Below are 25,948 nucleotides of genomic sequence, written 5' to 3' on the forward strand. Positions count from 1 at the left end.
TTTTAATTCAAACATAAGCTAAATAAGTTTCAATAACCGATGTTAGCTAAAAAGGTTCACTATCTGTAATCATAAACACTGGCCATTCACATGTTAAGTTTGAAAATAGGCCCACATATAAGTTATTTATTATTTCACGGCTTATCTAACAAATATTTGTACACATTACTAACTATTGTTTTAACAATATTTCTATACCTAAGTTGTTTTATGCATTGGTTGAGTAGTATAAGCTTAAAAAAAAACAAACCAACTAAGGCACTTTCGCACTTATAATATTATTAGGATACATGATATTATTTGTTTCTTATTTACATTGAGTGGGTAAATTAGAAGATAATTACAGAAAATGTGATATACGATTGGTTTTGATAATATTAAAACGATAACTGTAATATCTAGCAAAAAAACGCTGAGTATTTTTTGCTATTACTTCAATATTTATACGCAAATATTTATTTAGAAGGCGAGAGTCAATATAACTTGATAAGAACGTAACCTAACTTAGAACAGAAGGAACAAACAATTTCTATCGATATTTTGATATCTAATTAATGCTTCAAAAAAGTATTTAAATACAGAATAGAAAAATAGTTAAACGCATTATCTCAGTTTCAACATTTTTATTTATTACAGTAAAGAGCACAATTGACTCATTTATACTCCTCCAAGAACTTCAAATGGAATTCCTTTATTTTTTTCAATATAAATTTCAACTTGTCGTAATCGGATAGAATTGTGATTCTGTAACACATTATATTTTTTTATCAAAGTAAAATCATACAGTGAAGATAACCTATGAACAATTAAACTCTCTTTTTATCCTGTCACATATTTTCAGATACCTATTTAAAAAAATACAAATTACTATATACACATTAATGTAAAATCGCAATTCAATACATAACAATAAAGATACAAATTCATGTAAAATAAATCATAACAAACTTTTTATGTCTTTTAGGTAGATTATGTACCAGTATAATGCAATTGTCTTCATGGTAGCGCTTACGTTGCCCCCTTTTAAAGGTTCTGCTTAACATCATTGAACACATCCCTCACAACCAAAAACCACCTCTAGGTCGAATGTAGGCTATATATTTTTATTGTATGCCATGTAACATGGCCTGTGGAAATGACAACTGACTGAAACAAGTTGAAACCTCGTACAAAAATTAGATTCGTTGGCCAGCTTGATTCACCATTTCGTTTTTAATACCTACAGCGGCCAAATTATATAATTAAAAACAACTATGTTGTTTATAAATTTGGATAAAACCAAAAAGTGTTATGGAATGTACATATCAACAATTATGAAATTAACAATTATGTTACATCTCGAACGGTTTCAAATTTTCTATTACGTATCAATCCCATAAGAATTTTCCCATTTCCAAAAAACTAGCGATAGGAATGCTGAAACAAGTTCAATCTAGGTAGAAAATGGGTCTTATAAATATCTCGAATAAGTTCATTAGCCAGCTTGATATGCCATTTCGAAACAAAACAACACCCATCCAAAACTTCAAAAATTTACTACTCCGTTATTTATCAACCTAGAGAAAAAGAAAAAGTGAACTAGAATGCTTTTAACATTTTCTAAATATTTTGTTAAATAAATTTGTTGTACATCAAATGGTTTTCAAGATATTAAATGCAAATCGATGATGATGCATTAATACTATTTCAGTTGTCACGAAGTCTACGTAGCTACTTCTGATTGAGCCAGAAGGACTATTTGATAGAACTATCACCATCATTAATGTAATTTTTAATTAATTAGGATGTGTATACCTAAACACAAGTATTCTCTGTCTAGTTGTTGAGACTTTGTCCTACATTTTTTACATCTTTGTTATTCTGAAACGTCTTACATTCTTTCTTTAGTGATAATAATCAGTTTTTCATATTTGATAACAAACAATTATAGATCAAATATTGATAAATATATACACTTTTTTATACGTGGTGTCCCTAAGTCGTTTTATGGACGAATGGACGATCTTTCGCTCCAGGTGGGTGAAAGTCCAATTGGCCGGAGAATTACATTTGTTCTATTACCTCCAGACAGTTTCTCTCTTATTGAATTGTATTTTATTTACGAATGTCTGCCTTATAATTTACTGTGCGCCGTTCTTCTGAATAACCACAACAAGCTGCACCTTAATCACTACCAAAACACCGTCAATCTAATCTTACTCATTAAGGTTATATATATTTTTCTCTAATTGATATAAAAAACAAGGATAAAAAAGCTTCTATATTTCGTGGGATTATATACCCACATCCTGAGGAAGTAAAATAAGAATATAAACAGAATAATAAACACAATAAATAAGAAGAAAAGAACCACAAAATGTAAATACGCAACTAAAACATTCAAAGACCCAGCTGTTATAGTATTAATGGCACCTTATTAAGTGTCATTATATACTATGCAATATACATTATAAGGACTCTGTATAAAAAATAGAATTTTAATATTTGTCATGTACGTTGATAGCTATTATGAAATGTGCCTAACTGTTTTTTTTATTTTTTGTTTTTTTTATGTGAATTGGTTTAGCTCCAGTTAAAATTGTGCACCTGATGAGACATTGACAATACCTCTTCGCCTAGATTACGCTATATTTTGTAGCCAAGGTGTCTCTGATGTCGAAAAAATGTAAAGAGTCTGTATGAGCTTCTTCGTTGCTTTTGACTTTTTTGGATCTCTTCAGACAAACATGACTCTAACCAGATTCCAGGAGTCAAGTCTGCAATGGTACCAGATTCCAGACTTAGGAGGAAGGTTAACTGGGGCTAAACCCCAATTAGTAGACGAAGACCACTATAAGCACTATCAGATGGTACAAACAATTCTACTTTAGACATGATAAAAGAACCAAACCTGAAATGGTAAGTGCCAGGTTTTTGACTGAAGAATGATCCTGGATCAACATAGACTCCTGTTTTTTCAAGTAATTGGAGAGCATAGAAGGTTGAAGGGCATTTATTATCTGACTTGGCCTTCGCTACAGCTTTTTCTGGTATTTTCACCTTGAATATTAGCAATGATCTTATTATAATTAAGCAAACCATAATATAATTATGTACAATACATTTTACCATACAGTAATAATTAAAAAAAATATAAGGCAGCCAATAACATTGATGAAGGTCCATGGTTTGAAAACGTAATTTATAATCTGATTGTTTTTATAACTATTTTCATTGGTTTTGTTACAACAGCGAGTCATGTTGCTCACTTATGACCTAAAACATCGTATAAATGATCATTATAGTTGTAATATCCTACTATTACTATTATACCACTTTAAATAAAGGTTAAACTTAATTTGTATTCTGATTATAGTTAGAAATAACAAATAACTCAGTATGATATAAATGTGAAAATTTAATGATGATAAATTATTGACATACAAGTTTGAATTTTGAAACAAGATGGGGGATACAATAATGGTAATTTTTAAATACAATTCTTAATATTTTAGGGCAGGGTGGTCGTGCTGGCTTAATGAAATAGAAATATTGGGTATTTTATTTATAAAGATATTGTAATTTTGAAAAAAATAATTGTTGTTAAATTTTAATTATATTAAAATTGAATTATTAGCCAAATCGAATGTTCCTGGGTTTTATGTTCTTCCAATGAATCACTAGTAAACTTAAAAGGAATTTTCTCACCCAAATGTCTGTCTTCTGCTTCTTTGTACTTCAGTGATAAGAATTTAATAAAGTAACCTTTCAAATACTGCTGAAATAAATGTAACCAGTTTCTTTATAATAATAATCTTGCTTCACTTCTTCCAGATCCCTCTCTCCTCTTCACCTTTCAAATATCTGCTCTCCTCACTCTTCAACAATCATCCCCTGCACACTGTATCACTGACTTTAGTTCACTTTATAACTTTTGAATTTTATATGTAATAAGGTGAATTTTGATTAATTTTGATTTCGTATTTATTATTGTTTGTAGTTAAATTTGAGACAATTTATAAATAATTATTCCTTAATTATTATTACTAATAAATTTCTAAATTAAATTAGGCCCTAAGTATTTGAAATGGATGTGAGATGGGTGTATGAAATGAGTCATTACAATATCCCCTCAGAAATCATGTGAAATATATGAACATGGTTTTCGATACAATGACGAATGAATAGCAAATGATACATATAGATGTGTGATACTTAAAGAGAAGGATGAACCACATTAAATGAGTGAATTAATTGATGATCATACATACTATTTAATAAATTTAATTAACAAACAAACAATAGGGAAAAGGAGAACAAAATTAACATTAGGGGTTAGGTAGTATTTAAGCTAAGCCAACGAACAAAGTTACAAGTTTCTTAGTATACAATAAACAAACAATAGAGAAACATTAGATCAATGGCAAATATTAAATCAATGTCAAAGGACATAGTTTTATTTTTGGAAATACACATTTAATGAATTGTGTACCGAATAGCGGTATACTTTCCACTAACAAATTATTATCCCCTCCTGATAGGAAAATGTTTATATAGTATTGATTAAAAGTGTCTATGTCACTGGGTGTATAGTTGCACTGTTTATTTGGGGAAATAGTATTAATTTCACACAGGTCCCAACGCGTCAACTTCAGTATATTCTGTAGCGTTGTTGACCGAGTTTTTATATGGCTTCAAAGAGGATATATGATAAGGTCCATATACATGCTCTTGGGATAAATCAGAAATTTGGTAGGTCGATTTCCCGAGGATTTCTTGAATTATGAATGGTCCTTCGTACACTTCAAATAATTTTGATGTTTCACCAGCTATAGCTTTAGAAAAGGTGATGGGACTTTACCAATACTTGGTCATTAATTTGGAGAGAAACTGGTTTTCTCTTTTCATTTATCTTATCAGATCTCTTCTTTCTACTTTCTTCAAGTTTACGCCTTGCAATCAGTAGTTTGTGTTCGATTGGTACTCTTCTTCAGCTAGAGGGTTTTGATACATATTTTTCCCAAAATCTGATATTTCTTGTTCCAAACAGTAGTTCGTTTGGTGTGAATCCAGTTTGATTCCATGGTAAATTTCATTAAGACATTCATTTATAACAGGTACATATTTCACCCATCTCTTATGATTCTGTGAACAATATGTTCTGAGACAGCGCTTTATTTCTCTAATTGGCCGTTCTGCCAAATTAAAACTGGGGTGATACACTGGACTGTATATTAATTGTATGCTGTGGGATTCAAATTTCCTGATCCATTCGTTACTTTTAAATTGGGTTCCGTTATCTGATTGAATTCGTTTAGGAAAAACCGTAATTAGGAAAGTGATGGTGAAATAATTTATGTAATATAATTCTGGTTGTTGCTCTTTGCAGTGGATAAAGTTTAACGAATTTGGTAAATATGTCAATAACAATTAACATGTATTTTGTATTTTCTACACTAGTCGGTAAGGGTAGGGTATGATGTCAACTGCTAACTGGTCATTCTTCTCTCTGCATTTAACTCCTTTGGCTTGACTGTTGAGTGGATGGTTGTTGATTTTGCAGCGCTGACATTTATCACATGATGATAAACAGTTGCCTAATTGTTCGATGCATATTCTTGAAAATAAAATTTTTCACGCAGTAACAGGAAACATTTTTTTGCACCGCAGTGTAGATAATAGAGATGGCATTCTAGTATTAGTGGTTTAATTACTGATTCTGGGATGACTATAAAGCCATTTGCCCTTATATTTTTTGTAGTAAAGTGTTGTCATATAAACGATAATTAGTATATAATATTGTTGAAATTCATTTGTTTCCATAGGTGACTGTAAGATTTCTATAAGTGGTTGTGTAGTTTAGGGTCTTGATGTTGAAGCTGAGGTAAGTTTCGGAGTTGATCTTGTAATGTTGGTCGGGAATTCTCTCGATGTAAATGAATAGATAAACTCAGTGAGGTTGTTTGCATCGCTTGACATGTGTTGTGGGGATATACGACTGAGAGTGTCAGCAGTAATGTTGTCCGTCCCCTTTGCAATGGATTATTTTAAAGTCGTACTCTTGTATAGCCAATATCCATCTTGCTAATCTATTGTTTAGCAAACGGCAGGTTTTCAAAAAGGTTAAGGCGTGGTTATCTGTAATTACTGTTAACTTAACGCCCATAACAATGTATCGACACTTCTGTAGGCAGTGGATTATAGCCAATAATTCCTTTTCGGTTGTGGTGAAACGCTGTTCTGCTGGTTGTAATGTGCGTGATTGAACATAATTGCGGCTTTTTCGTTATTTTCTTTTATTTGATATAGATGTCCGCCAATTGCAAATTCAGACGCATCGGTCTGTAAGTAGAATTCTTTGGATGGATCGGGGTGTGTTAGAGTGTTAGTTTTTATGAACAGCTGTTTAATTTTGTTGAATGTTGTATCATCATCTCTAGTCCAATGAAATTTAACCTTCTTTGACGTTAGCCGTAATAGTGGCTGGACTGTTTTCAGAGAATTTATGAATAAATTTGTTGTAATAATTTATACATCCGAGGAATGCTTTTAATTGTGTACGACTTCTGGGAGTTGGGAAGTTTAGAATTGGATCAATCTTACTGTTATCCATACGAAGACCTTCATTTGTTAGAGTAAAAACCTAGGAATGGTACAGAATCTTTACAGAATTGAGATTTTTCAAAGTTTATTGTCATGTTGGCTTCAGCTAGCTTTTTGAATATGTATTCTAGGTGTTGTAGATGTGTATTGAAATCGGGGGAAATGATACATATGTCATCAACGTAAATTGCTGTGAAAGCTTCTATCTCATCATCAAACACGTTATCAAGAGCTCTTACTAGTGCAGCTTGGGATGTAGAAATTCCAAATGGTGTGACTTTGTACTGGTAGGTCTTGCCTCTAAATTGGAATGCGGTGTATTGACGCGAAGTTTTAGTAAGTGGGATTTGCCAATATGAAGCCGTTAAGTCTACACTGCTTATGAATTTTGCGTTTCTACATTTACTCAGAATTTCGCTAACACTGCGGTTACATTCGAAATCTGGTTTAATTATTGCGTTTATTTTGCGGGCATCTAAACACAATCGAATTTCTCAGACTTTTTAATTACTGGGATGATAGCATTTACGTAGGTACTTTTTGCTTCTCTCGATTATGTTAAGGTTTCCATGCGTTGAATCTCAGCTTGTACAGCGTCTTGGTATGCTTGAGGTACTGGATAGGTTAATGATTTAAAATTTTTAGGATTTTCTATATTTAATTCGTGTTCATATTTAGTGCAACATCCGGGTTTGTCTGAGAAAACGTCCCTATATCGGTATAGTAGATTGATCAAACATTGTTTTTGTTCTTCATTTATGTAGTTATTAGGGATTAGAGTTTTCATTATATCTTCCACCGACATATTATCTTTGGATGATATATTGTGTTGTGTATCAATGTAATCATTATTCTCATTATTAATCTTGTTATCTTCCCATTGTTTCATAGTGCCATACTCATTAAATGTTGACATTGAGTCATTAAAATCTTCCATAAGCATAACGCCTTGTTGAGTGGTGATTTCACATAAGTGCCCTTCATTTATTGCCATTACAAACTTCATTACAACATGTGTATTGTTTATTTTTCATATTTATTGTATTATTATTAAAGTTTAGCTCTGCTTTCCATAATACTAGCATATCCATTCCTAAAATCACTGGTTTGACAAGATGCGGTACTATAAGGAATTGTATGTGAGTAGTCTCGTCAGCTACCGTGATAGGTACATATATGACTCGGTTGATTCGTTTGAAATGTTTCCAGTAGCAGTTTTGATGGTAGTATTGGCTAGAGGCAGTTCTTCAAATGGCTTTAATGATTGTTGGTTATCCATAAACCAAGACTCTGACAAACAAGTAATAGATGATCCGGAAATCAATTAAGGCATTAGTTTCTACATTATTAATTTTGATGTTAATTTCTGGACATCTTATTTGTATAGGATTAGTTATTATTGGATGTTCTATTTTTTCATCAAAAAAGGAAATCTTTATCACATATTATATTGTTAACTTGAAATTCACTACTAGGGTTATAGTTTGAAGAATAATTCTGATTTAAATATCCGAGGTCGTTATTTTCTAGCGCTGTAGTTTCGTATTTTATTTCTGGTGCGATGTTTCCTCGGTTCCGTTCTACAGCGCGCAGCCGTTTCCCGCCGCTGGAACGTCTTCGCTGCGGTCGTTGCCGGTACTAGAAGGTAGATTTCGAGCATTTTCTCCCTGCCGCACGATAGTGCATACTTGTGCCTGTTCTGTGGTGGGGTAATGTCTATCGTTTCCTGGGTAGTAGTGGGTATTCTGTCGATTTTGGGTTAGTGGTCTTTGTATGGTTGTGTCTTACTCTTGAAATTCATTATCATTACGGACTGTTGTATGGGTGGTAATAGTTTTTGTTATGTTGGTTTCGATCATTATAATGTTGATTTTGTCCGTGATATTGATTCCTTGGCTGATATGCTCTTTGTTCAATGTTATTATGTGGTGTGACTGGGGATTGGTGAGGTTTCTGGTGTATTGGGCTTATAACCAGATGAATTGTGATTTTGGGATGAAATTATTTTGTTCCGTTTTGGGGCCGTCTCGGATGTCTTCTCGTTGTAGTAGTAATCGTTCAAAACTCTTTAATGGTGTTAATGTTTTGAACGCTCCGGCTATCCTGAATAATTTGTTCAAACCGTTCCGATAAAATGGTGACGATTTCTTCTTCGGTTATTAGTGGGGTAATCGATTGTAGTGTGATAACACGCTCGGTGAAGTATTCAGCACGAGTCAATGTTCCATTATTCTTGTAATGTTCTGATTCTATTTTTGCACGTATGCCGCGTTGCACATCACGACTCCAATATTTCGTAGTAAATTCTTGTGCAAAATCCTCCCAGTTTTTAATATCGTGTTTTATTAATTGGAACCATCGTGACGCGTGACCTTCGAGACTACTTTCTAATATGTCAATGAGATGTTCAGTGTTAGATGTGTGTGTGAGTTGCACACGACCTATATTTTTTTCGTAATACCTTCTAATTTTTTGTAAAAAATTCCATTGGACTGGTAGAACGTCCGTTGAATTTTGGCACTTGTCTGTCTACAGAATCTCCTCCGGTACAAAATGACTTGCAATGTTCACATGGTTTCGTCTCAATTTGAGATTTAGATTTTATATTTTCTAATTCACATTCATATTTATTAATACACTCGGCTAGATTGTTTATTCTATCATGATTGTTTTGGATTTGTGGTTGAATTTCATTTATAATGGTTTTGATTTGTATTTTATTTGTTTCGGCGTTTTCATGTCGTACTTGGTCTATAGCATTTTTTATTTCAAAAGCAATTTTATTTTCTAGAGTTTGATTTTTGTTTTGTACCGATTCTAATATCTTGAACTGTTGGTTATTCATCTGTTGGTTTACAAATGCCTTATGTTCTTCAAACTATGATTTAATTCTCCTCTAATGCTGTCAGTGGATTCTTTAATTTTCAGGTCTATTTTTTCACGGAATTGATCTTGATTGTCCCTTATAGCGTTCAAGTCATTTTCGGAATTCAGTTTGAATTATCCCGCAGTTCATTAATTTGTGTCTCGAGTGTCTCCCTACAAGATTTGATTTCATAGCTAAGTTCGATTTTAGTTTTTAGAAATACAATCACTTATTTCGTTTATTTTTGCGTTTAGGTTTTCGTTTAACTCAGATTTAGTGTTAATCAAATTTTCATTAAGTTGTTTTAAACCGTTCATGATAGCATGAAGAGCTGTCGATTGGGATTCGTCAGCCGGTTTGTTTATTTGGACCTGTCACTGCCAATGGCATCAACTGATTGAGTATAATGAGAATGTTCAACTACGTTTAGTGTGGGAGGCGCAGTAGCTCCATCTTCACGTCTCTGCAGGGAATCGGGGAAATTTGCCGCGTAGGTGTTGGTAGCACTGTTTTCATTCATCCGTGATTGGTTGTCGACCGCTGTGAGAATGTTGACTTGGTTAGCGCGAGGAATTGTGGGAGTTTGTTCTGCTTCTTCTCTCTGTTCGCTTTCGTCTTCGATACCGGGATTAATGGCGTCTTTGTTTACGTTTAGCACTTGGTTATTTTCCATATTATCTGTTGGGAATGGGTACCGTTTAGGGTATCTTAAATTAAAATCACGGGACATTAATTGCGATAAAAGATAGAATAATAATTTACAGGACTAATGTATTGTTAATTAAATCTTTATATAGTGAGTTATTAAATAACCTATAGCCTATTGACAGACAATATGAATAAATGACAACTAACTACGTACAGTACTTATGTCTAGGCTATTGTTACGATCTAGAAAAATTGTCTCAAATCAAAGATTATAAATATTTCATTAAGCCACTACGTTGGACGCCAATTTTGGAATATCCTACTATTACTATTATACACTTTAAATAAATGGTTAAACTTAATTTGTATTCTGATTATAGTTAGAAATAACAAATAAACTCAGTATGATATAAAATGTGAAATTTAATGATGATAAATTAATTGACATACAAGTTTGAATTTTGAAACAAGATGGGGGATACAATAATGGTAAATTTTTAAATACAATTCTTAATTTTTAGGGCAGGGCAGGGTGGTCGTGCTGGCTTAATGAAATAGAAATATTGGGTATTTTATTTATAAAAGATATTGTAATTTTGAAAAATAATTGTTGTTAAATTTTAATTATATTAAAATTGAATTATTAGCCAAATCGAATGTTCCTGGGTTTTATGTTCTTCCCAATGAATCACTAGTAAACTTAAAAGGAATTTTCTCACCCAATGTCTGTCTTCTGCTTCTTTGTACTTCAGTGATAAGAATTTAATAAAGTAACCTTTCAAATACTGCTGAATAAATGTAAACCAGTTTCTTTATAATAATAATCTTGCTTCACTTCTTCCAGATCCCTCTCTCCTCTTCACCTTTCAAATATCTGCTCTCCTCACTCTTCAACAATCATCCCTGCACACTGTATCACTGACTTTAGTTCACTTTATAACTTTTGAATTTTATATGTAATAAGGTGAATTTTGATTAATTTTGATTTCGTATTTATTATTGTTTTGTAGTTAAATTGAGACAATTTATAAATAATTATTCCTTAATTATTATTACTAATAAATTTCTAAATTAAATTAGGCCTAAGTATTGAAATGGATGTGAGATGGGTGTATGAAATGAGTCATTACATAGTATTTAATTTACAGATCTTTTAATAACAGTGTTTTATCAGTTTTAACCAGTCTAGTCCAGTTTAAATAATTTTAATCAGTTCGACAGAGTTCTAACAGTGTCATTCCAAATTTTCATACTGAATTCAATTCCAAATATAAGTTGCGATTCCAGTAGCCTAATCTTTATACGTATGCATACATATGATTATTCACCTGAGGGAAGGCACACATAGCTCCTTGCACTGCATTACAACTTATTCCGGGGATACCGTTGAGGCCATCAGAAACCATCTTGGCTCTGGCTGCCATTGACTTGAATATTCCTTCCTTCTCTGACTTGAACTGCTCGTAGGAAGGCTCTCCCGGCTGAGGGGGATTAGTCATGCAGTACAATGCTGCCTGTACAGCCAGTTAGCATTAGTGAAACCCCTAATACAGGGAATATGTAGAGAAAGATCTATTTTTTTCCAAATCTGTATTAATTTTCATCTTATGGCTACATTATCCTACTCGTTTTAAAAATATTGATTATACATCTTGTATAACCCAATTAAATTAAAGTAAGAGCCAAGATCCAAGGAGCCATAACTAAGATACAAACAACAACGTCGCACTAAAACTGAAACACATTAAACTTGACTGTAATGAAGATGAGGAGAGTTATGAGTTTATGTGATTATTTGCAGAATTGGGGATTTTCTATGGTTCTTGAACAACATTGTCAATTTTTAAACGATGGATAACCATAAAGTTAAGTACTGATGAATAAGATAATGTCTCTCTAGGCACAATCACCATACTGTGTGTTATTTTTCTTGTGGACATTATTTATACCGGTATGTGGAAATTATACTATGGCAATTTTGGATAATGCGCATAGGCTACAGTGACTGAATTCATATATACAGAACTTACAAAGTGTTACTGTATAAGAAATTAAAATTCCAATCACCAATTACGATAATGTGTTGCAAAACCGAACAAGGTGATTTCATAGAACGGATAGGGATTCCTTCCACTTAAATCCCCCCATCTAAGCATAACCAGTGTTGATGCTCTGATATTAACCAGTAACTTAGATAATTTTCAGAATATTCCCAAACATTAAAACGAGAGCTAGGATATACACTGTCTCAGGACAACTTTGGATGTCCTAAAGGTTATCTTACCTTGCACTAGAATGTTCCTGATACTGTTGCTAGTTTTTAATGCCACTTTTGACAACGATTCAAATTCAATATATTCATTGAAAAAAATATCGCAACTGCCAAGAAAAAGTTAAGTTTAAATATTTAAGCTATATACGATTAGAGTAACGAATTATTAACTTAGGTAAATTAACTTCAAAAGTTAAAAGCGACCCATACGCATTATGGATACTTAACTGAATGTCTGAACTTGGCTTCATCTGCTACTAAATTGATTTGATAATTCAAAAGTACTTCTAAGTGAAATTATCATGAACGCACTATAACATATAGTACATCATACAGGAAAGACTGATCCGTTGAAATCAGACGATTCGCTTTTATTAATTTAGTGGCGTTAACTGCCTCTGTAAAAATAAATGTGTTTGTTGTCTCAGTAGGTGGTTTTAGAACTATAACTGATTTCGATGATAACAAAAACAAATGGTAGCAGCAGGTTGAGCCAGGTATATTTTTCAGCAGTTAAAAGAAAATGTGGAAAATTTGTAATCCGCTGGTTATTTATACTGACCTGGCCATCTGTGCCGGAACATAGTCTAACAGAAAAACTCTTTACCAACATACTTATCACCTGGGGATCCGTGTTAACAACTTCCACATACCCGCCTTTCAGGCCACTTTCATTCATGTATCCTGTAAAAAAAGATTTCACAAATTAACTGTGGTGTAAATAGCGGTTAGTGTACAAAAAATAAAATTAAAACCCCCTGAAATAATTTCAAAGTATTAATTTAATATCTCGATATGATGAGCAATGAAATGACAAATTCTTGTGTGAGGTTGAATAAACGTTTCTCAGTTCTTGTCTTTGAAGTATTATTCAATGTGAAAATGCTCAACAAATTACTTTTATGTTAGTATTTTCTAGGAATTCTTGATCTGTGATCATGTGCGTCGTCAGAATGACCTGTTTTATAAAAATATAAAGAGAGCATATCTCGGTTTATTTACTTTCAAAAGATTTGAACATTTTTACTGATTTTGTAACCACTTTTTTCTTATAATTCACATAAAACACTGTTGTCAAAAAATTAAAATATTAGCAAATTTACTATGCAAATCAACCAATTTATCAAAACATTTTGAATATTTTTTGGTAGACTATAACTTGCTTAACTCAAAACCAGTAAAATTTGTATAACATTTTAAATGCAAGTAATTACTTTAGACTCCTTCTGTTGTGTATTTTAGATACAGTAGCCTAAGAATTAAATAATCAACAATTATTTGAAATCGATTCGTAAAAAAACTAAAAATGTACACAATTTGCTGTCCCACCTTTTGAACACGACATGAAGGATGCCAACTCAACTTCACTGAAAGGAGAGCCCATTTGAGCTATCGTTTTCTTAAATGAGTAGAACTTGCTTCCCTCATAAATGTTGTCTTGATAGACCTGTCAAAAGAGCATAAAATTTTATTTGTATTTGTAAAATACTTTATACTTAAGATCCTGTTCATAAATATAATTTTATAGGAAAAACGACACTAATACTAAAACGAATTTAAGTTGCACAATAATGTATGTGCTTTTATGGAGGCAATCATTACAGATTGGATTATGTATGAGTAATTTACATATTTAAAAATTGCGAGACAATTAAAATAGCTATACAATACAGCATTAGGTTTATAACACAATTTCTCTAAAACAATATTATTATAACACTAAAATTCTACCTCATCAGCGAGAATGAACAAATTGTGCTTGTGAGCAAACTTTATGACATTCATTATGTTTCTCCTCTGTTAAAACTTGGCCTGCAACAAAAGAACGTCAATATAAGAGTATATCAAATACAATAATGTAACGCTTTTGCTATAAAATAAAAACGTTAATACAATCACATTTTAAAAAAATATATAAATTTTTGTGACTTTTTACAATATGATAAAACTTGTACCTCATACCATAATAAATCTAGATAAAATAAACTGATACAGGCTAATGGAGTATTGTAGGATCCGATAGAAAAACACAAGTTATCACACATACATACATGTGTACGGACTTCAATTTGACCTTTTTACCCCAAAACCAATAGAGCTCTTCCTTAGACCAAGAGGAAACTATATTCCAATGTTCAAGTCTCTATGACTTTTCTATCAAGAGTTATCGCACTGACAGACAAATGGGTGGACTGTTCTTTGACCTTTTGATCACAAAATCGATAGGATTCTTCCTTAGACCAAGAGGAATCTATTGTTCTATAGATGGAATCAAGTGTCTATCGAGTACTTAATTAACGAGTAGAGCTCGCCTGATGATAAAACACTTCCTTTATTTTGCAGTGACCTTTATAATACAAGTATAAATATCTTTTCCGGTTTAGTTGCAATGAAAGTAGATGGCACTTGTGGCTGTCATCTGGAAGACTCAAACTGAAGATGCTTTATTAGTTAATACGATTAATGTGTGATAACTCTATGAAACATGTTAATATACTCATAACACTGCCAGGCATGTAGAAATTCCGTCATCTTTGAAACCTTACCAAAACAAAAATTGTTATAAGCATTTGGTTCTAACAACGTGGATCTGGTTTAGTTGTAATCAGTAAAAAAATATGTTTGTAAACAAAGTCTCTTCTTGTAGTGATTTAATATTCTGGTTTAGTTCTAAAAAGTTTGTACGGTCGTTATCTCGAAATCGTACTAAATGTAAAAAAAACCTTTTAAATGTAAACATCGTGCTAAACATCGGTGTAAACATCTTGAACATTCTAGAAATCTTTTCCGTTTTGCTCTACGGTATATAACAGCTGAGATGTAGTTTTGAACTGCCTCCATCGTGAAACCTTGTAACAGGTATCAAAAGAGAAACAGGATTTTTATGGACATTTGCCATCATTCAGAGATACAAAAAATAAGCAGCAATATGTTTCAACGCTACTTTAGTTGCATTACTGAACGATGGCAATGCCCGGACAAGTCTTTTTTTTCTTTCACAATTCTTTCCATAATAAAAAACAAACTTTAAACAAAGAACTAAGCAAGAATAAAAGTTGGTGAAATTGTTTGACAATTTCATGTAAGTTGTAATATTGTATAATGCACAGTATAAAAATGTTGCGCAACAGAGAAAGGTCGTCGTACGTTTTAAAATGTTGTGTTTGTTAAAAAATGTATTGAATACTGTCTATGAATCTGGTTAATCTGATTAAATTCAATATTACGCTAGTTATCACGTTTGCAAGCTGGCATTATATTGCATTCATGACCATAAGAAATCTATCTAATACATTTTGAATTTATATACGCTCTCTAACATGCTGTCGTTGATGAAAATTAATTATAAACTCATACTGATTAAACACGATCCAGTTGTTCCAAATTCTGTGCTTACAAGATAATAGGAAATTGTAAACAAAATAGGTAAAGGTGAATGAGTACTCGCCAGTAGGGTTTCCGGGATTAATTACAACGATGGCTCGAGGTCTGCAGATCTTCGCAGCCTCACGGTAGGCTCTTTCCAACTCTTCTGTCTCTGGTGACCAGCTCTTTTCCTCCTTCAGGTAGTATCCAACCTGTCACATATGGCTAGTATCAGTTTTCTCTATTCAAATAAAATATACTTTAGTTTGTAATATTATCCTTGTTAATTATCCAAAACGTCCATAGTTGCAACGTCTATATGTGGTAACAAATTGTAGGAATACTTAAGTGCTTTGTGGCTCTTCTCTAGTAGTATATATCTATAGTAGATAATATTAAGATATTCAATTAGGTTTTGGTCGTTGGAAACATTTTTACTGTCTTAATGCAAGATAAATCTAAAAGTTCATTTTGCTCCTCTTCAGTGAGTTAAATTCCTTTTCTATTTCTCCGCACGTATATGGATTTTTTACCCAGTGACAGAAAATTAGCTGTGGAAAATACTCTCTGAAGATTATTTCTAAATGCCTAAGATGTTGAGGTATTATCATTATTAGCTAACCAGACTAACTTGCATCAGCTGATCAGCTGATGCAAGTGCTTGCCTGGAAGCACTTAACCCACTATTTCGGACTCTTCCCCGTACACTCTTCGTAATATATGCTTTGAGAGTATATTTTTTATTATTTGATCAATATCTTTTTTAGTGGTTGTAAAACATTTTTGGGTTCAATTATGTATATTGAGTAAAATACTGTACAAATCTGAGCTGGAGACTAACTACTTAAAAAATAACTATAAAGTTTAGCCTAAACTTAAAATAATGTATGCCATATTATCGTGTTTATAGAGACACCGTAAAATATTTCCAGTAGTTATGACTGCTATAAGTTATTTCCAATAAATACTATGTCATTTAAATCTTGTGCGGAAATGCAATGCATGTTTTTGCCTGGCCGCGGGCCAGCAAGAATATATCTTACAACAGTATGTGGTTAGAACCACTGTCACCCTTACCTGTTCCATCCCGAACTCAGAGATGCAAGCAGAGTACAGTGGATGTTCTGGAATCGGTATCATTATCCCTGGTTTCTTTCCCTCCACCTTCTCGTTCATAGCACTCAGTAGGTACTGTACAGACAATAACAAAACATAAGTCCACTCCCTTATTAGATTAGGGGGAATGTGGGGGTGGCTGTGAACAGAAATTGAGTGAGAAATGTTTTGAAAAAAAATCGTAGTAATAATTGAATAATCTATATATATAAAAATGAATGTTTGTATGTTTGTCCTTTATGGAATCGTGAACTATTGGACCGATCATGATGAAAATTTGTACGTATATGTATTTTTCCACGGAGAAGGTTTATAAGCTATGCCCATCCCTTTCCCGATTCAGGATTCCGCCCCACTGGTTACAGAAATACCCATAAGAAATGCATTGCAGCAAACATATGTTAACGTCTTTTCAAATTTTTAATCAGCTGTTCTTTGTAAACATATATTACACTTATAGTTTTAAAGCATAGAGTAAGCTTAAGAGAAACGACAAATTTTGTTTAAACTGTTTTTGCAATCACTGTTAAACATAGACTTTACTATCCAGATAATACAATTCAAATTTGACGTAAAAATTCACCTTTAACTGCAATATTTATTTAATATAAACCATGCTCATGCTTGATCAGAAGAGTAATGCAGATATCATAATTACTATCTTACGTTGGCTACAAATATAAAGAATGTTATAAAATCAACCTTAGTTGTTTTTTTTGACAGAAGTATGGTTCTCAAAACTCCGTGTGTACATATTCTCTCGATCGAGACAACAAAGCAAGCTCAATCGTGGCATCGGATATATAACTAATTTAATCTAAAATTTATTATAGTAAAAAAAAAATTTACTAAGTAATATAAGGACTTCGGTTCTTAAGATTTGCGTGCGAAGCCGTGGGTAACAGCTAGATAGAGGCAGGAATATGGTACATACCTTCATAATACGCCCAAGAGGCTCACGATGGAACGACTATCAATTATCTCAGCAATGTTTAGAATGTGATAGAAAAAGAATAAGTGAATATAGTGTACTGTTTTTCAACGGGAAATTGCGTGCGAAGCCGCGGGCAACTTTTGCAAAAAATTATTGAAATGCGCAGCAAAGCGCGCCGGGCCCGCTAGTCTATATATATAAAAATGAATGTTTGTCCTTTATGGAATCGTGAACTATTGGACCGATCATGATGAAAATTTGTACGTATATTTATTTTTCCACGGAGAAGGTTTATAAGCTATGCCCATCCCTTTCCCGATTCAGGATTCCGCCCCACTGGTTACAGAAATACCCATAAGAAATGCATTGCAGCAAACATATGTTAACGTCTTTTCAAATTTTTAATCAGCTATTCTTTGTAAACATATATTACACTTATAGTTTTAAAGCATAGAGTAAGCTTAAGAGAAACGACAAATTTTGTTTAAACTGTTTTTGCAATCACTGTTAAACATAGACTTTACTATCCAGATAATACAATTCAAATTTGACGTAAAAATTCACCTTTAACTGCAATATTTATTTAATATAAACCATGCTCATGCTTGATCAGAAGAGCAATGCAGATATCATAATTACTATCTTACGTTGGCTACAAATATAAAGAATGTTATAAAATCAACCTTAGTTGTTTTTTTTTGACAGAAGTATGGTTCTCAAAACTCCGTGTGTACATATTCTCTCGATCGAGACAACAAAGCAAGCTCAATCGTGGCATCGGAGATATAACTAATTTAATCTAAAATTTATTATAGTAAAAAAAAAAAATTTACTAAGTAATATAAGGACTTCGGTTCTTAAGATTTGCGTGCGAAGCCGTGGGTAACAGCTAGATAGAGGCAGGAATATGGTACATACCTTCATAATACGCCCAAGATGCTCACGATGGAACGACTATCAATTATCTCAGCAATGTTTAGAATGTGATAGAAAAAGAATAAGTGAATATAGTGTACTGTTTTCAACGGGAAATTGCGTGCGAAGCCGCGGGCAACTTTTGCAAAAAATTATTGAAATGCGCAGCAAAGCGCGCCGGGCCCGCTAGTAAATGAATAAATGATTTTATTCCTTCCAAAAACAACAAAGTTAATATGAAAAAAAATGAACATCTTGGAATTAACTGGCCACTTTTACAAGTATTGTGGCCAGTAAAATCATAGCAAAATAAAATACACTGTTTGTGTCAGAGTCCAGTTTCTTAACGTGCTTCAACAGCCGAGTCGCTCTCTATGGCATCTGTGTCTTAACACTAGCATTCGGCTTATCAATACACTTCTATACCTTACTCACTAGATAACAAATGGGTTTACAATATAAAACAAAGAAAATTATGCTTCCACAGTAACACGTAAAAATAAAAACCCAGCAAATGTACAGTACACTAATTGAAAATCATTTATATTAAGAACATAAACATACTCATCTTATTTTATTTAAATTAAAGTTACTGTAAATTAGTGCTAATTTTGAATTTGAAGTTAATAATTAATTACATGAATTATTAATTACGTTCGTTTCAAACGTGTAATTATTGTGTTGGTAAGTTGGCACAAATTTCAACAATCTATTGCAATAACATTTCAACTAAAAAATCAACTAAACTCAATCTTATTTCCAAATTTTTATCAAAAACTGTTACTACTATTCACCTTTATTTCAAAATATTGAATATTAAAATTAAAACTAGCTTGAAAATTAAATACTTGTGAAACTTGCAACAAATAATAAACTATAAGAAAATTATCAAATTTACTCAAAAGTTCAAAAGGTTAAAATGTAACAAATCCAAAAGTTACAAATTACTCCGAAAGTCTCCCGAAAGCAAACTGTTACGTTACATAATGATCAATATTAAACAGGAAACTTCTTACTTTAATATTCACTCTTTTATCCTGAATCCTGAATAAATTACCAGGAAATTATTTCAAATTTACAATGCAAAGGTAAAAATAAAATTATTGAATAAAATCAGACGGCGGTATACATTTGACGGCGATTGAAGATTGGTTAAAATGTGATATTTCTCTATTTTTTTATATATATATTACAGTATGTTTTCAAAAGTAAAATAACCTGCACATTATAACATTAACTTTTAGTTTATATTTAAACTCTGTTGAAATACTATATTAAACACCAACATACCACGCACCTGCACACCTTCTGATGATCCCATGGTGAGAATGATATTCGCCCAGTTACTAGGAACTCCATCCCTGAGTTCCAAGTACTTTGCCACTTGTTTGCATATCACTTCAATACCCGTCGATTCAGAATAGGCACCTGAATTAAATCATCAACTCATTAAATAGAACCGTAAAAACCACTAACTTTATTTAAAACTATTTACAAACTGTTAGAATCAAAGAATAACCCACGATTTTTAATTGTTTTGCTAACACTAGGTCTAAATATCTGTTTACTATACGTAGTAAGTTTATTATTATTTATTAAAAAAATATATATAATACAAGGTATATTATATCTATTCGCTTTGTATTTGGCACTTAAATAAGCCATCGCAAAGAACTGACTATTTGGTGAAAAGATCAAGTGATATTCGTTATAGATTAACCAACAAACGACCTTGTTCACACCAAGAGCACTAAACATACTGAATAACCTTAGTTGCACTTAGTGTTACTGTATTTTATAACGATTAAATTTCCAGTCATTTGTATATTAATTTTTGATGTTATTCAACTAATGGCATTTCGTTGAATAACAACGAAACATTTATACAGTTAATTATTTATCTTTCGCCACTGGTTATCAGGGGTTTATCACTGACTATTCGTGGATTATCACATCCACATCATTTTTACATACCATATAAGCCAATAATAAAGCTGCTTAGGATTCATAGTGCATTCTATTATTTTGTTAGTATAATTTATCTTTACTAACAAATTTCCTTAACATGACAAAATCCGATACAAATATTCCGAGAGTAGCATCAAAATGCGATAGCGAGACTAAGCGAGAAAAGAACACTTGTCAAGGAACTCGGCAATGAATGTTCATTAATTAAGACATTAATGTCTATATATTCTAGTATATAAATAAACTTCACAACGCTGTAAACACAACAATACAAATACTTGAAATATTGAGTGTAAATAATATTTATTACAAATTTCTAAAATAACGCTTGTAAAAATTGAAAAAAGTGCGCTGCCATTATAGAAACTATCAAATGTCCTTGATTTCAAGTCTTTTGTGATTATTTTGTTATTTAATTTTTGCTTTTATTCAGATCAGATATTTCGTATTATAAATAAATACTGATTACGCTGACTAGTTGCCATATTTAGTACAGTGTCGTTACACAATATTTTCATATCATTGATATAATCCATTACAACTGGCCAGTAGTAATTAACATATCAATAGAGAGCGGTCGAATTTATTTATTTCAGAATAAACACGTCATTTTATGTTATATAATATATTTTCTATACAGTACCGTATAGAATATAAATTGTTATTATTATTTTGTATTGAACTACATTTTGTGAAAACATTATCAAAACCTCACAGAGAGAGTAACAATGTTACACAGATCATTAAAGTATCGATTTCTGTTGTGTACAGAAATAATTATTTATATATCGAAAGCATAAAACAGACCACTTGGGTGCCACGTTTATGTATACGAGAATAGGATGAAGTTAAAACCAGCGCTCACCAACGCTGCCACTCTTGCACCCGTCTAGGATTTCCTTCGCTCGTTTTTTCACATCTTCAGGGAATCGGGAATCATTGGAAAGTTCCGGAAGTACAACCAAAGATAGGACCTGTTTAAACATCTATGTATTGGTACAGTTGTAATTATTTGATCATATAATAATTTCATTATACTATAATGTGATTCATAAAAGTGGCTTACTTTGAAGTAGTTTGAAAGTAATGACGCTTTTGATCTGTTTTATCTTTTTATTATTCCCATTACGCGGGAAAAAATATTGTGGTGGTCCAAAAAGATTTTGTAAAATAATCATTTAATGTCCTATAAATAAAACTGTGATTTCATATATAGTATTATTGTCTGTACGTGTGAATGTGTAACACTGAGAGTAGCCAAAGGAAAAGACCCATTTTGATTAAACTTTGAGTGCAGATGTCTTGGTAAATTCCAGGATATTATTATTCTTTTTGTAAACTGTTTACCCCAAAATCATGCCTTTACTAAAACATTTGAACAATTATATACGTTACAATTAAATGTATACTGTTCAGCCCATTAGATACTTAACAGAATCTATAAATCCTAATAGAGTATGGTTATAAAAAACTGGATTTAAATTTGGGATAAAGAACTTGTAAAACGATGGTTGAGACGACAATATGAATTGTTTAATTCATATAAAAACTGACATTTTGTATGATTCATTCATAAATACCTCCTGAGGAAATTTCTATTGTGTTTATTAATATTGGAAACCAATAAATCAGATTTTCAACAAACAATGGAGTTTTAGTCTAAAAAACCGGGGTTTATTTATAAAAACTCTTGAATGTTTATAGTTTCCCCATGTGTATCCTATCATATGTCATTTGCTGTTTGGTGGTTGAATAGACTTATTATGTTTGAACAAAAATTCCTCATTTTTATCAATTGGTACGGAAAATAGATGTTAAAATAAAACTTCAAAGTGATTGAGGTTCTTGACAGACGTAGAAAAAATTGTAAGCTTAGTGCATTTCATTTTATGTATTTAGCTACACAATTATAATTGCTTAGAACAAATTTTCTGGAAATGTAACTACATAAAGGAACGCACAGTTGAGAAGAATTAAAAAAAATTTATAGTTTTGAAAAACAATAACACATTGTGCTTAATAATTAAAACATCAGTAAAACAAATTTATTGGAATACTTAAAATGAAATAAGTTTGTCGGTTTTTAGTAACATTAAACGAATGAAAGAATTGAAACTTGGCAATCTAGCTCATTGTATGCTGTGTATAGTAAGAAAATCGGAGACGAGGAGAAAATAGCTAGATGTCGGGGGTTAGAATGCCTTAACAGTGGTTTTAGAAGACACTCATTATATAAGTCTGTGTAGTTATGGCACTACTGTAGAAAAATAATAGATGCTGAAGTCTGATTGTGATTTACTACTACCGATGATAATCAGCACTTGTTAAGTAACTGTAAAAGGGGAACTTGTAAAGGTCCTTTAAAATGTAGTTAGTGACGTTTTACCAGTGTATTTATAGACATGAACGGAAAAGCTGATGGCCCCTTCATCCTCTGTATCAGCGACTGAATTTCTTTTTAACACTTTTGACATAAATTCATATTGCTGAATAATATACAAAAGTATTATAAATCTTATAATAACAATTACAATTTTTTGTTAACAATTACCTGTCTAACAAAAGTTATGGGAGACTGGCCCACTGCTTGAGCGTCGTTTACGTTAGCTTTGATTATCTCGGTAAACGGTTTTTTTGCTCCCTGAAACAGAAATTACATTTTGCATTACACTAACACAACCTTTAAGCTCGGTGGATACTAAACACATTTCTAAGTAGATGATGGGGAAGAAGGCAGATTGTAGGCCTCCTAGAACACAAGCTCCTACTGCTTGTTGACAGTAAAGAGATATAGGATGATTGGCTGTTATGATAGTGGCAAAATGACTTTTTTGTTCACTTAGAACAAGAAACTGAAAATGCCTCTTTGCACTTAGTCCTAAAATTACCTTTAAGATTACTACAGGAATGATAAGATGTTCAAGACGAGTACGTTTGGTGGTAGGGAACACCGTGGTGAACTTCATTTACCAACTCATTGGTAGCGTCATTACTTCTAAACCCTCTTTGACCAATAAAGAGATAACTATTGAGTTTTCCTAACCTGAAAAGCTTCTCAAAACATTCCCAAACGGTTTTAAATCTTAGTTCTTAAGAATTCAGACCTCTCTTAGATGTGGCAATCTGTGAAAATGTAAATACTCTTACCACCAGTATGATTAAGCCAGATTTTCATGAGAACATTCCGTAACTAGAGTCATTTCAGTCCGGAAAACAGAGCAATACTTAACCAGGAGGCAAACCAGTCTCTCCCGAGTGACCTCTGTGAATTTCAGTATCCGTTCCTCCATTTACCAAAGAACAAACTATGTGCCATTCAAGATCATATAAGGGTAGAGATCTATCCTTCAAATCCTCCCTGGAAGGAAACAACACAACTAACAATCTGTTCAAAGACTATTTGATTGTAATTTGTGTGAAGGCATATCAAAGGCGATTGGAAGAGAATGAGATGGCCACATAATGAAAAACCACATGTAAGATCTCTTACATTTTGTCATTGCTCTTGTGGATTCTGGAGAGAAGAAAAGTGTTCTCTTCCTTGTTCTGAAATTTGCAATGGAAATATTTAATATTAACTCTTCACCCTTTAAAACTTACAGATATTTTTGAAATCCCTTAAGAACATTTTTATTAGATTGAAATCTATTTTGGACTATAAGCCTATAAGAATTGTGTAATGGTTACATAAGGCAATATTTTTTTATATAGAAAAGTTTGTATATTAGTAAATGTTTGGTTCACTTAGGACAAGAAGCAGAAAAAACCTGTCATTACTCTTAGTCGTTAAAGAACCTTTGCACTTCTTTTAGAAGTAACAGGATTTTCATGTTAAGTAAGAATGGTGGTAGGGGCTGGCCTGCTTTCGATATCCCATGAGGAAAGAAAGCGGGCTGTATATCTCAGATAGGTCAGCTTGAAAGAAGAGGGGCTCTGCTTTAGCCTCATCCAGTCCAAGTGGGTGGGGGAAGGCACTTCCCCGTGTTTAGGCAACAGTCTTTGGCACTAAGTGAGCCCCACCCACCGTAACAGCTATCCTCCGCAGTAAACTAGAACCATCGAAACCACCCTTTTTCCTCAATACCTCGACATTTGCGGTTAGCGATGTGCCAGTGAACACCTATGACGAAAGTGACAAATCGGTTCCTGTATTCAGTACAGATTCAATTGGAATTTATAAGATATCTTGAAGTTCACCCTACTAGCAGAATACGTACTCTATCTTCTTATATACAGCGCAATTACTTTGTATTCAGGTCTTATATTCCAGAATATGCTCCATGTACATTACTGTTTGAAAATATTAAGTTTTGCTTTTATAATTACCAATCAGGATCGAATTTGAAGGAATTCCTTGTTTCACAAAATACTTTGTAAACTTGTTTACAGTGGTTAGTAATAACGTTGTTTTATGTGTAGTTTTTTATGATAATGCATTCAAACAAAATTGATCCATTGAGAACATGCCTGCTGTATTGTAACAAAAGTCGTGAACGTAGAATTCTCATAGTATTTTACCTCACACATGAAATATTGTAATATTGCTTGTTTTAATGAGCTCAAATATTTTACTACATGAATGGTTTAACTTTTGTATTCAACATCCTACGATTAAGCAAAATTCTAAAATCTAACAAGAAGTCTTACCTCTCTCAGCTCTTTTTCTAATGCTGCAGCCCGGTAAACCATCGGGTATGACGTATCGTGTTTCGTAGCCTTCATACCTGGATTTATATTGTCGTAAGATAAACTTTTCAAATGCGAAGGAGTTTGCAGTGAAAATTGCTTAGAGCTTACTTTAAAGGCTGCTGGGTATGAAACTAAAGATGGAAATTGTTTTTTGAAGGTTGTTCGAGAAAGGTAGTTTGAAACATATCTTCATGACAAAATAACAGGCACACATCTGAATGTATTTAAAAATTTGAAATTACAAAGTTTTCAACAAAAATACAAACACAGATTTAATATTTTGGCTGTTTTATCAATATTATTTTTTGTCAAAGTAAGAAAACATATGTTTGCAAATACTGTATTTATTTACCAAATGCCCGTTTTATTTGGAACTAACTTACTATTAATATTATGATATCGCCAAACTCATCGTCGTAATAAAAATTGCCGTAAATATGTTCTCCATTTAGTTTCCTACTAGAGACATTTTTTTAATGTGCTAGTTTGGCTAAAATCTCTTTTATACTTTTTAAAGTCGCTTGTTCTCTCTTTAAAAAATAATTATGTTATTTATATTCCATTCAATAAGGGTTATAACATACAAACATTT

At 32.3% G+C, this 25,948-nt stretch overlaps 1 protein-coding gene across 1 annotated transcript; it reads right to left on the reverse strand.

Moving 5' to 3' along the window:
* Nucleotides 1-606: 606 nt before the first annotated feature.
* On the reverse strand, nt 607-25,901 carry LOC124371963 (alanine aminotransferase 2-like). The gene is made up of 13 exons (XM_046830331.1): nt 25,315-25,901; nt 23,219-23,308; nt 21,533-21,641; nt 19,997-20,127; nt 16,812-16,925; nt 15,813-15,946; nt 15,020-15,027; nt 14,100-14,167; nt 13,698-13,815; nt 12,931-13,052; nt 11,425-11,610; nt 2,891-3,039; nt 607-744 (listed from the first exon to the last, which is right to left on the reverse strand). The coding sequence occupies exons 1-13, from the start codon at nt 25,387-25,389 to the stop codon at nt 654-656; spliced, it is 1,395 nt and encodes a 464-aa protein (XP_046686287.1). The 5' UTR covers nt 25,390-25,901; the 3' UTR covers nt 607-653.
* Between the last annotated feature and the right edge of the window lie 47 nt (nt 25,902-25,948).

Source organism: Homalodisca vitripennis, unplaced genomic scaffold, assembly GCF_021130785.1.
Source record: "Homalodisca vitripennis isolate AUS2020 unplaced genomic scaffold, UT_GWSS_2.1 ScUCBcl_2298;HRSCAF=6907, whole genome shotgun sequence".
In the NCBI taxonomy this organism is placed as follows: domain Eukaryota; kingdom Metazoa; phylum Arthropoda; class Insecta; order Hemiptera; family Cicadellidae; genus Homalodisca; species Homalodisca vitripennis.

Coding starts and splice junctions, on each gene's coding strand:
- LOC124371963 (XM_046830331.1), bottom strand. CDS start 25,389: ATGAAGGCTACGAAACACGATACGTCATACCCGATGGTTTACCGGGCT. Junction 13,053..13,697: donor CTTCATGTCGTGTTCAAAAG/GTGGGACAGCAA, acceptor CTTTTTTTACAG/GATACATGAATGAAAGTGGC. Junction 3,040..11,424: donor CTATGTGTGCCTTCCCTCAG/GTGAATAATCAT, acceptor CTAATATTCAAG/GTGAAAATACCAGAAAAAGC.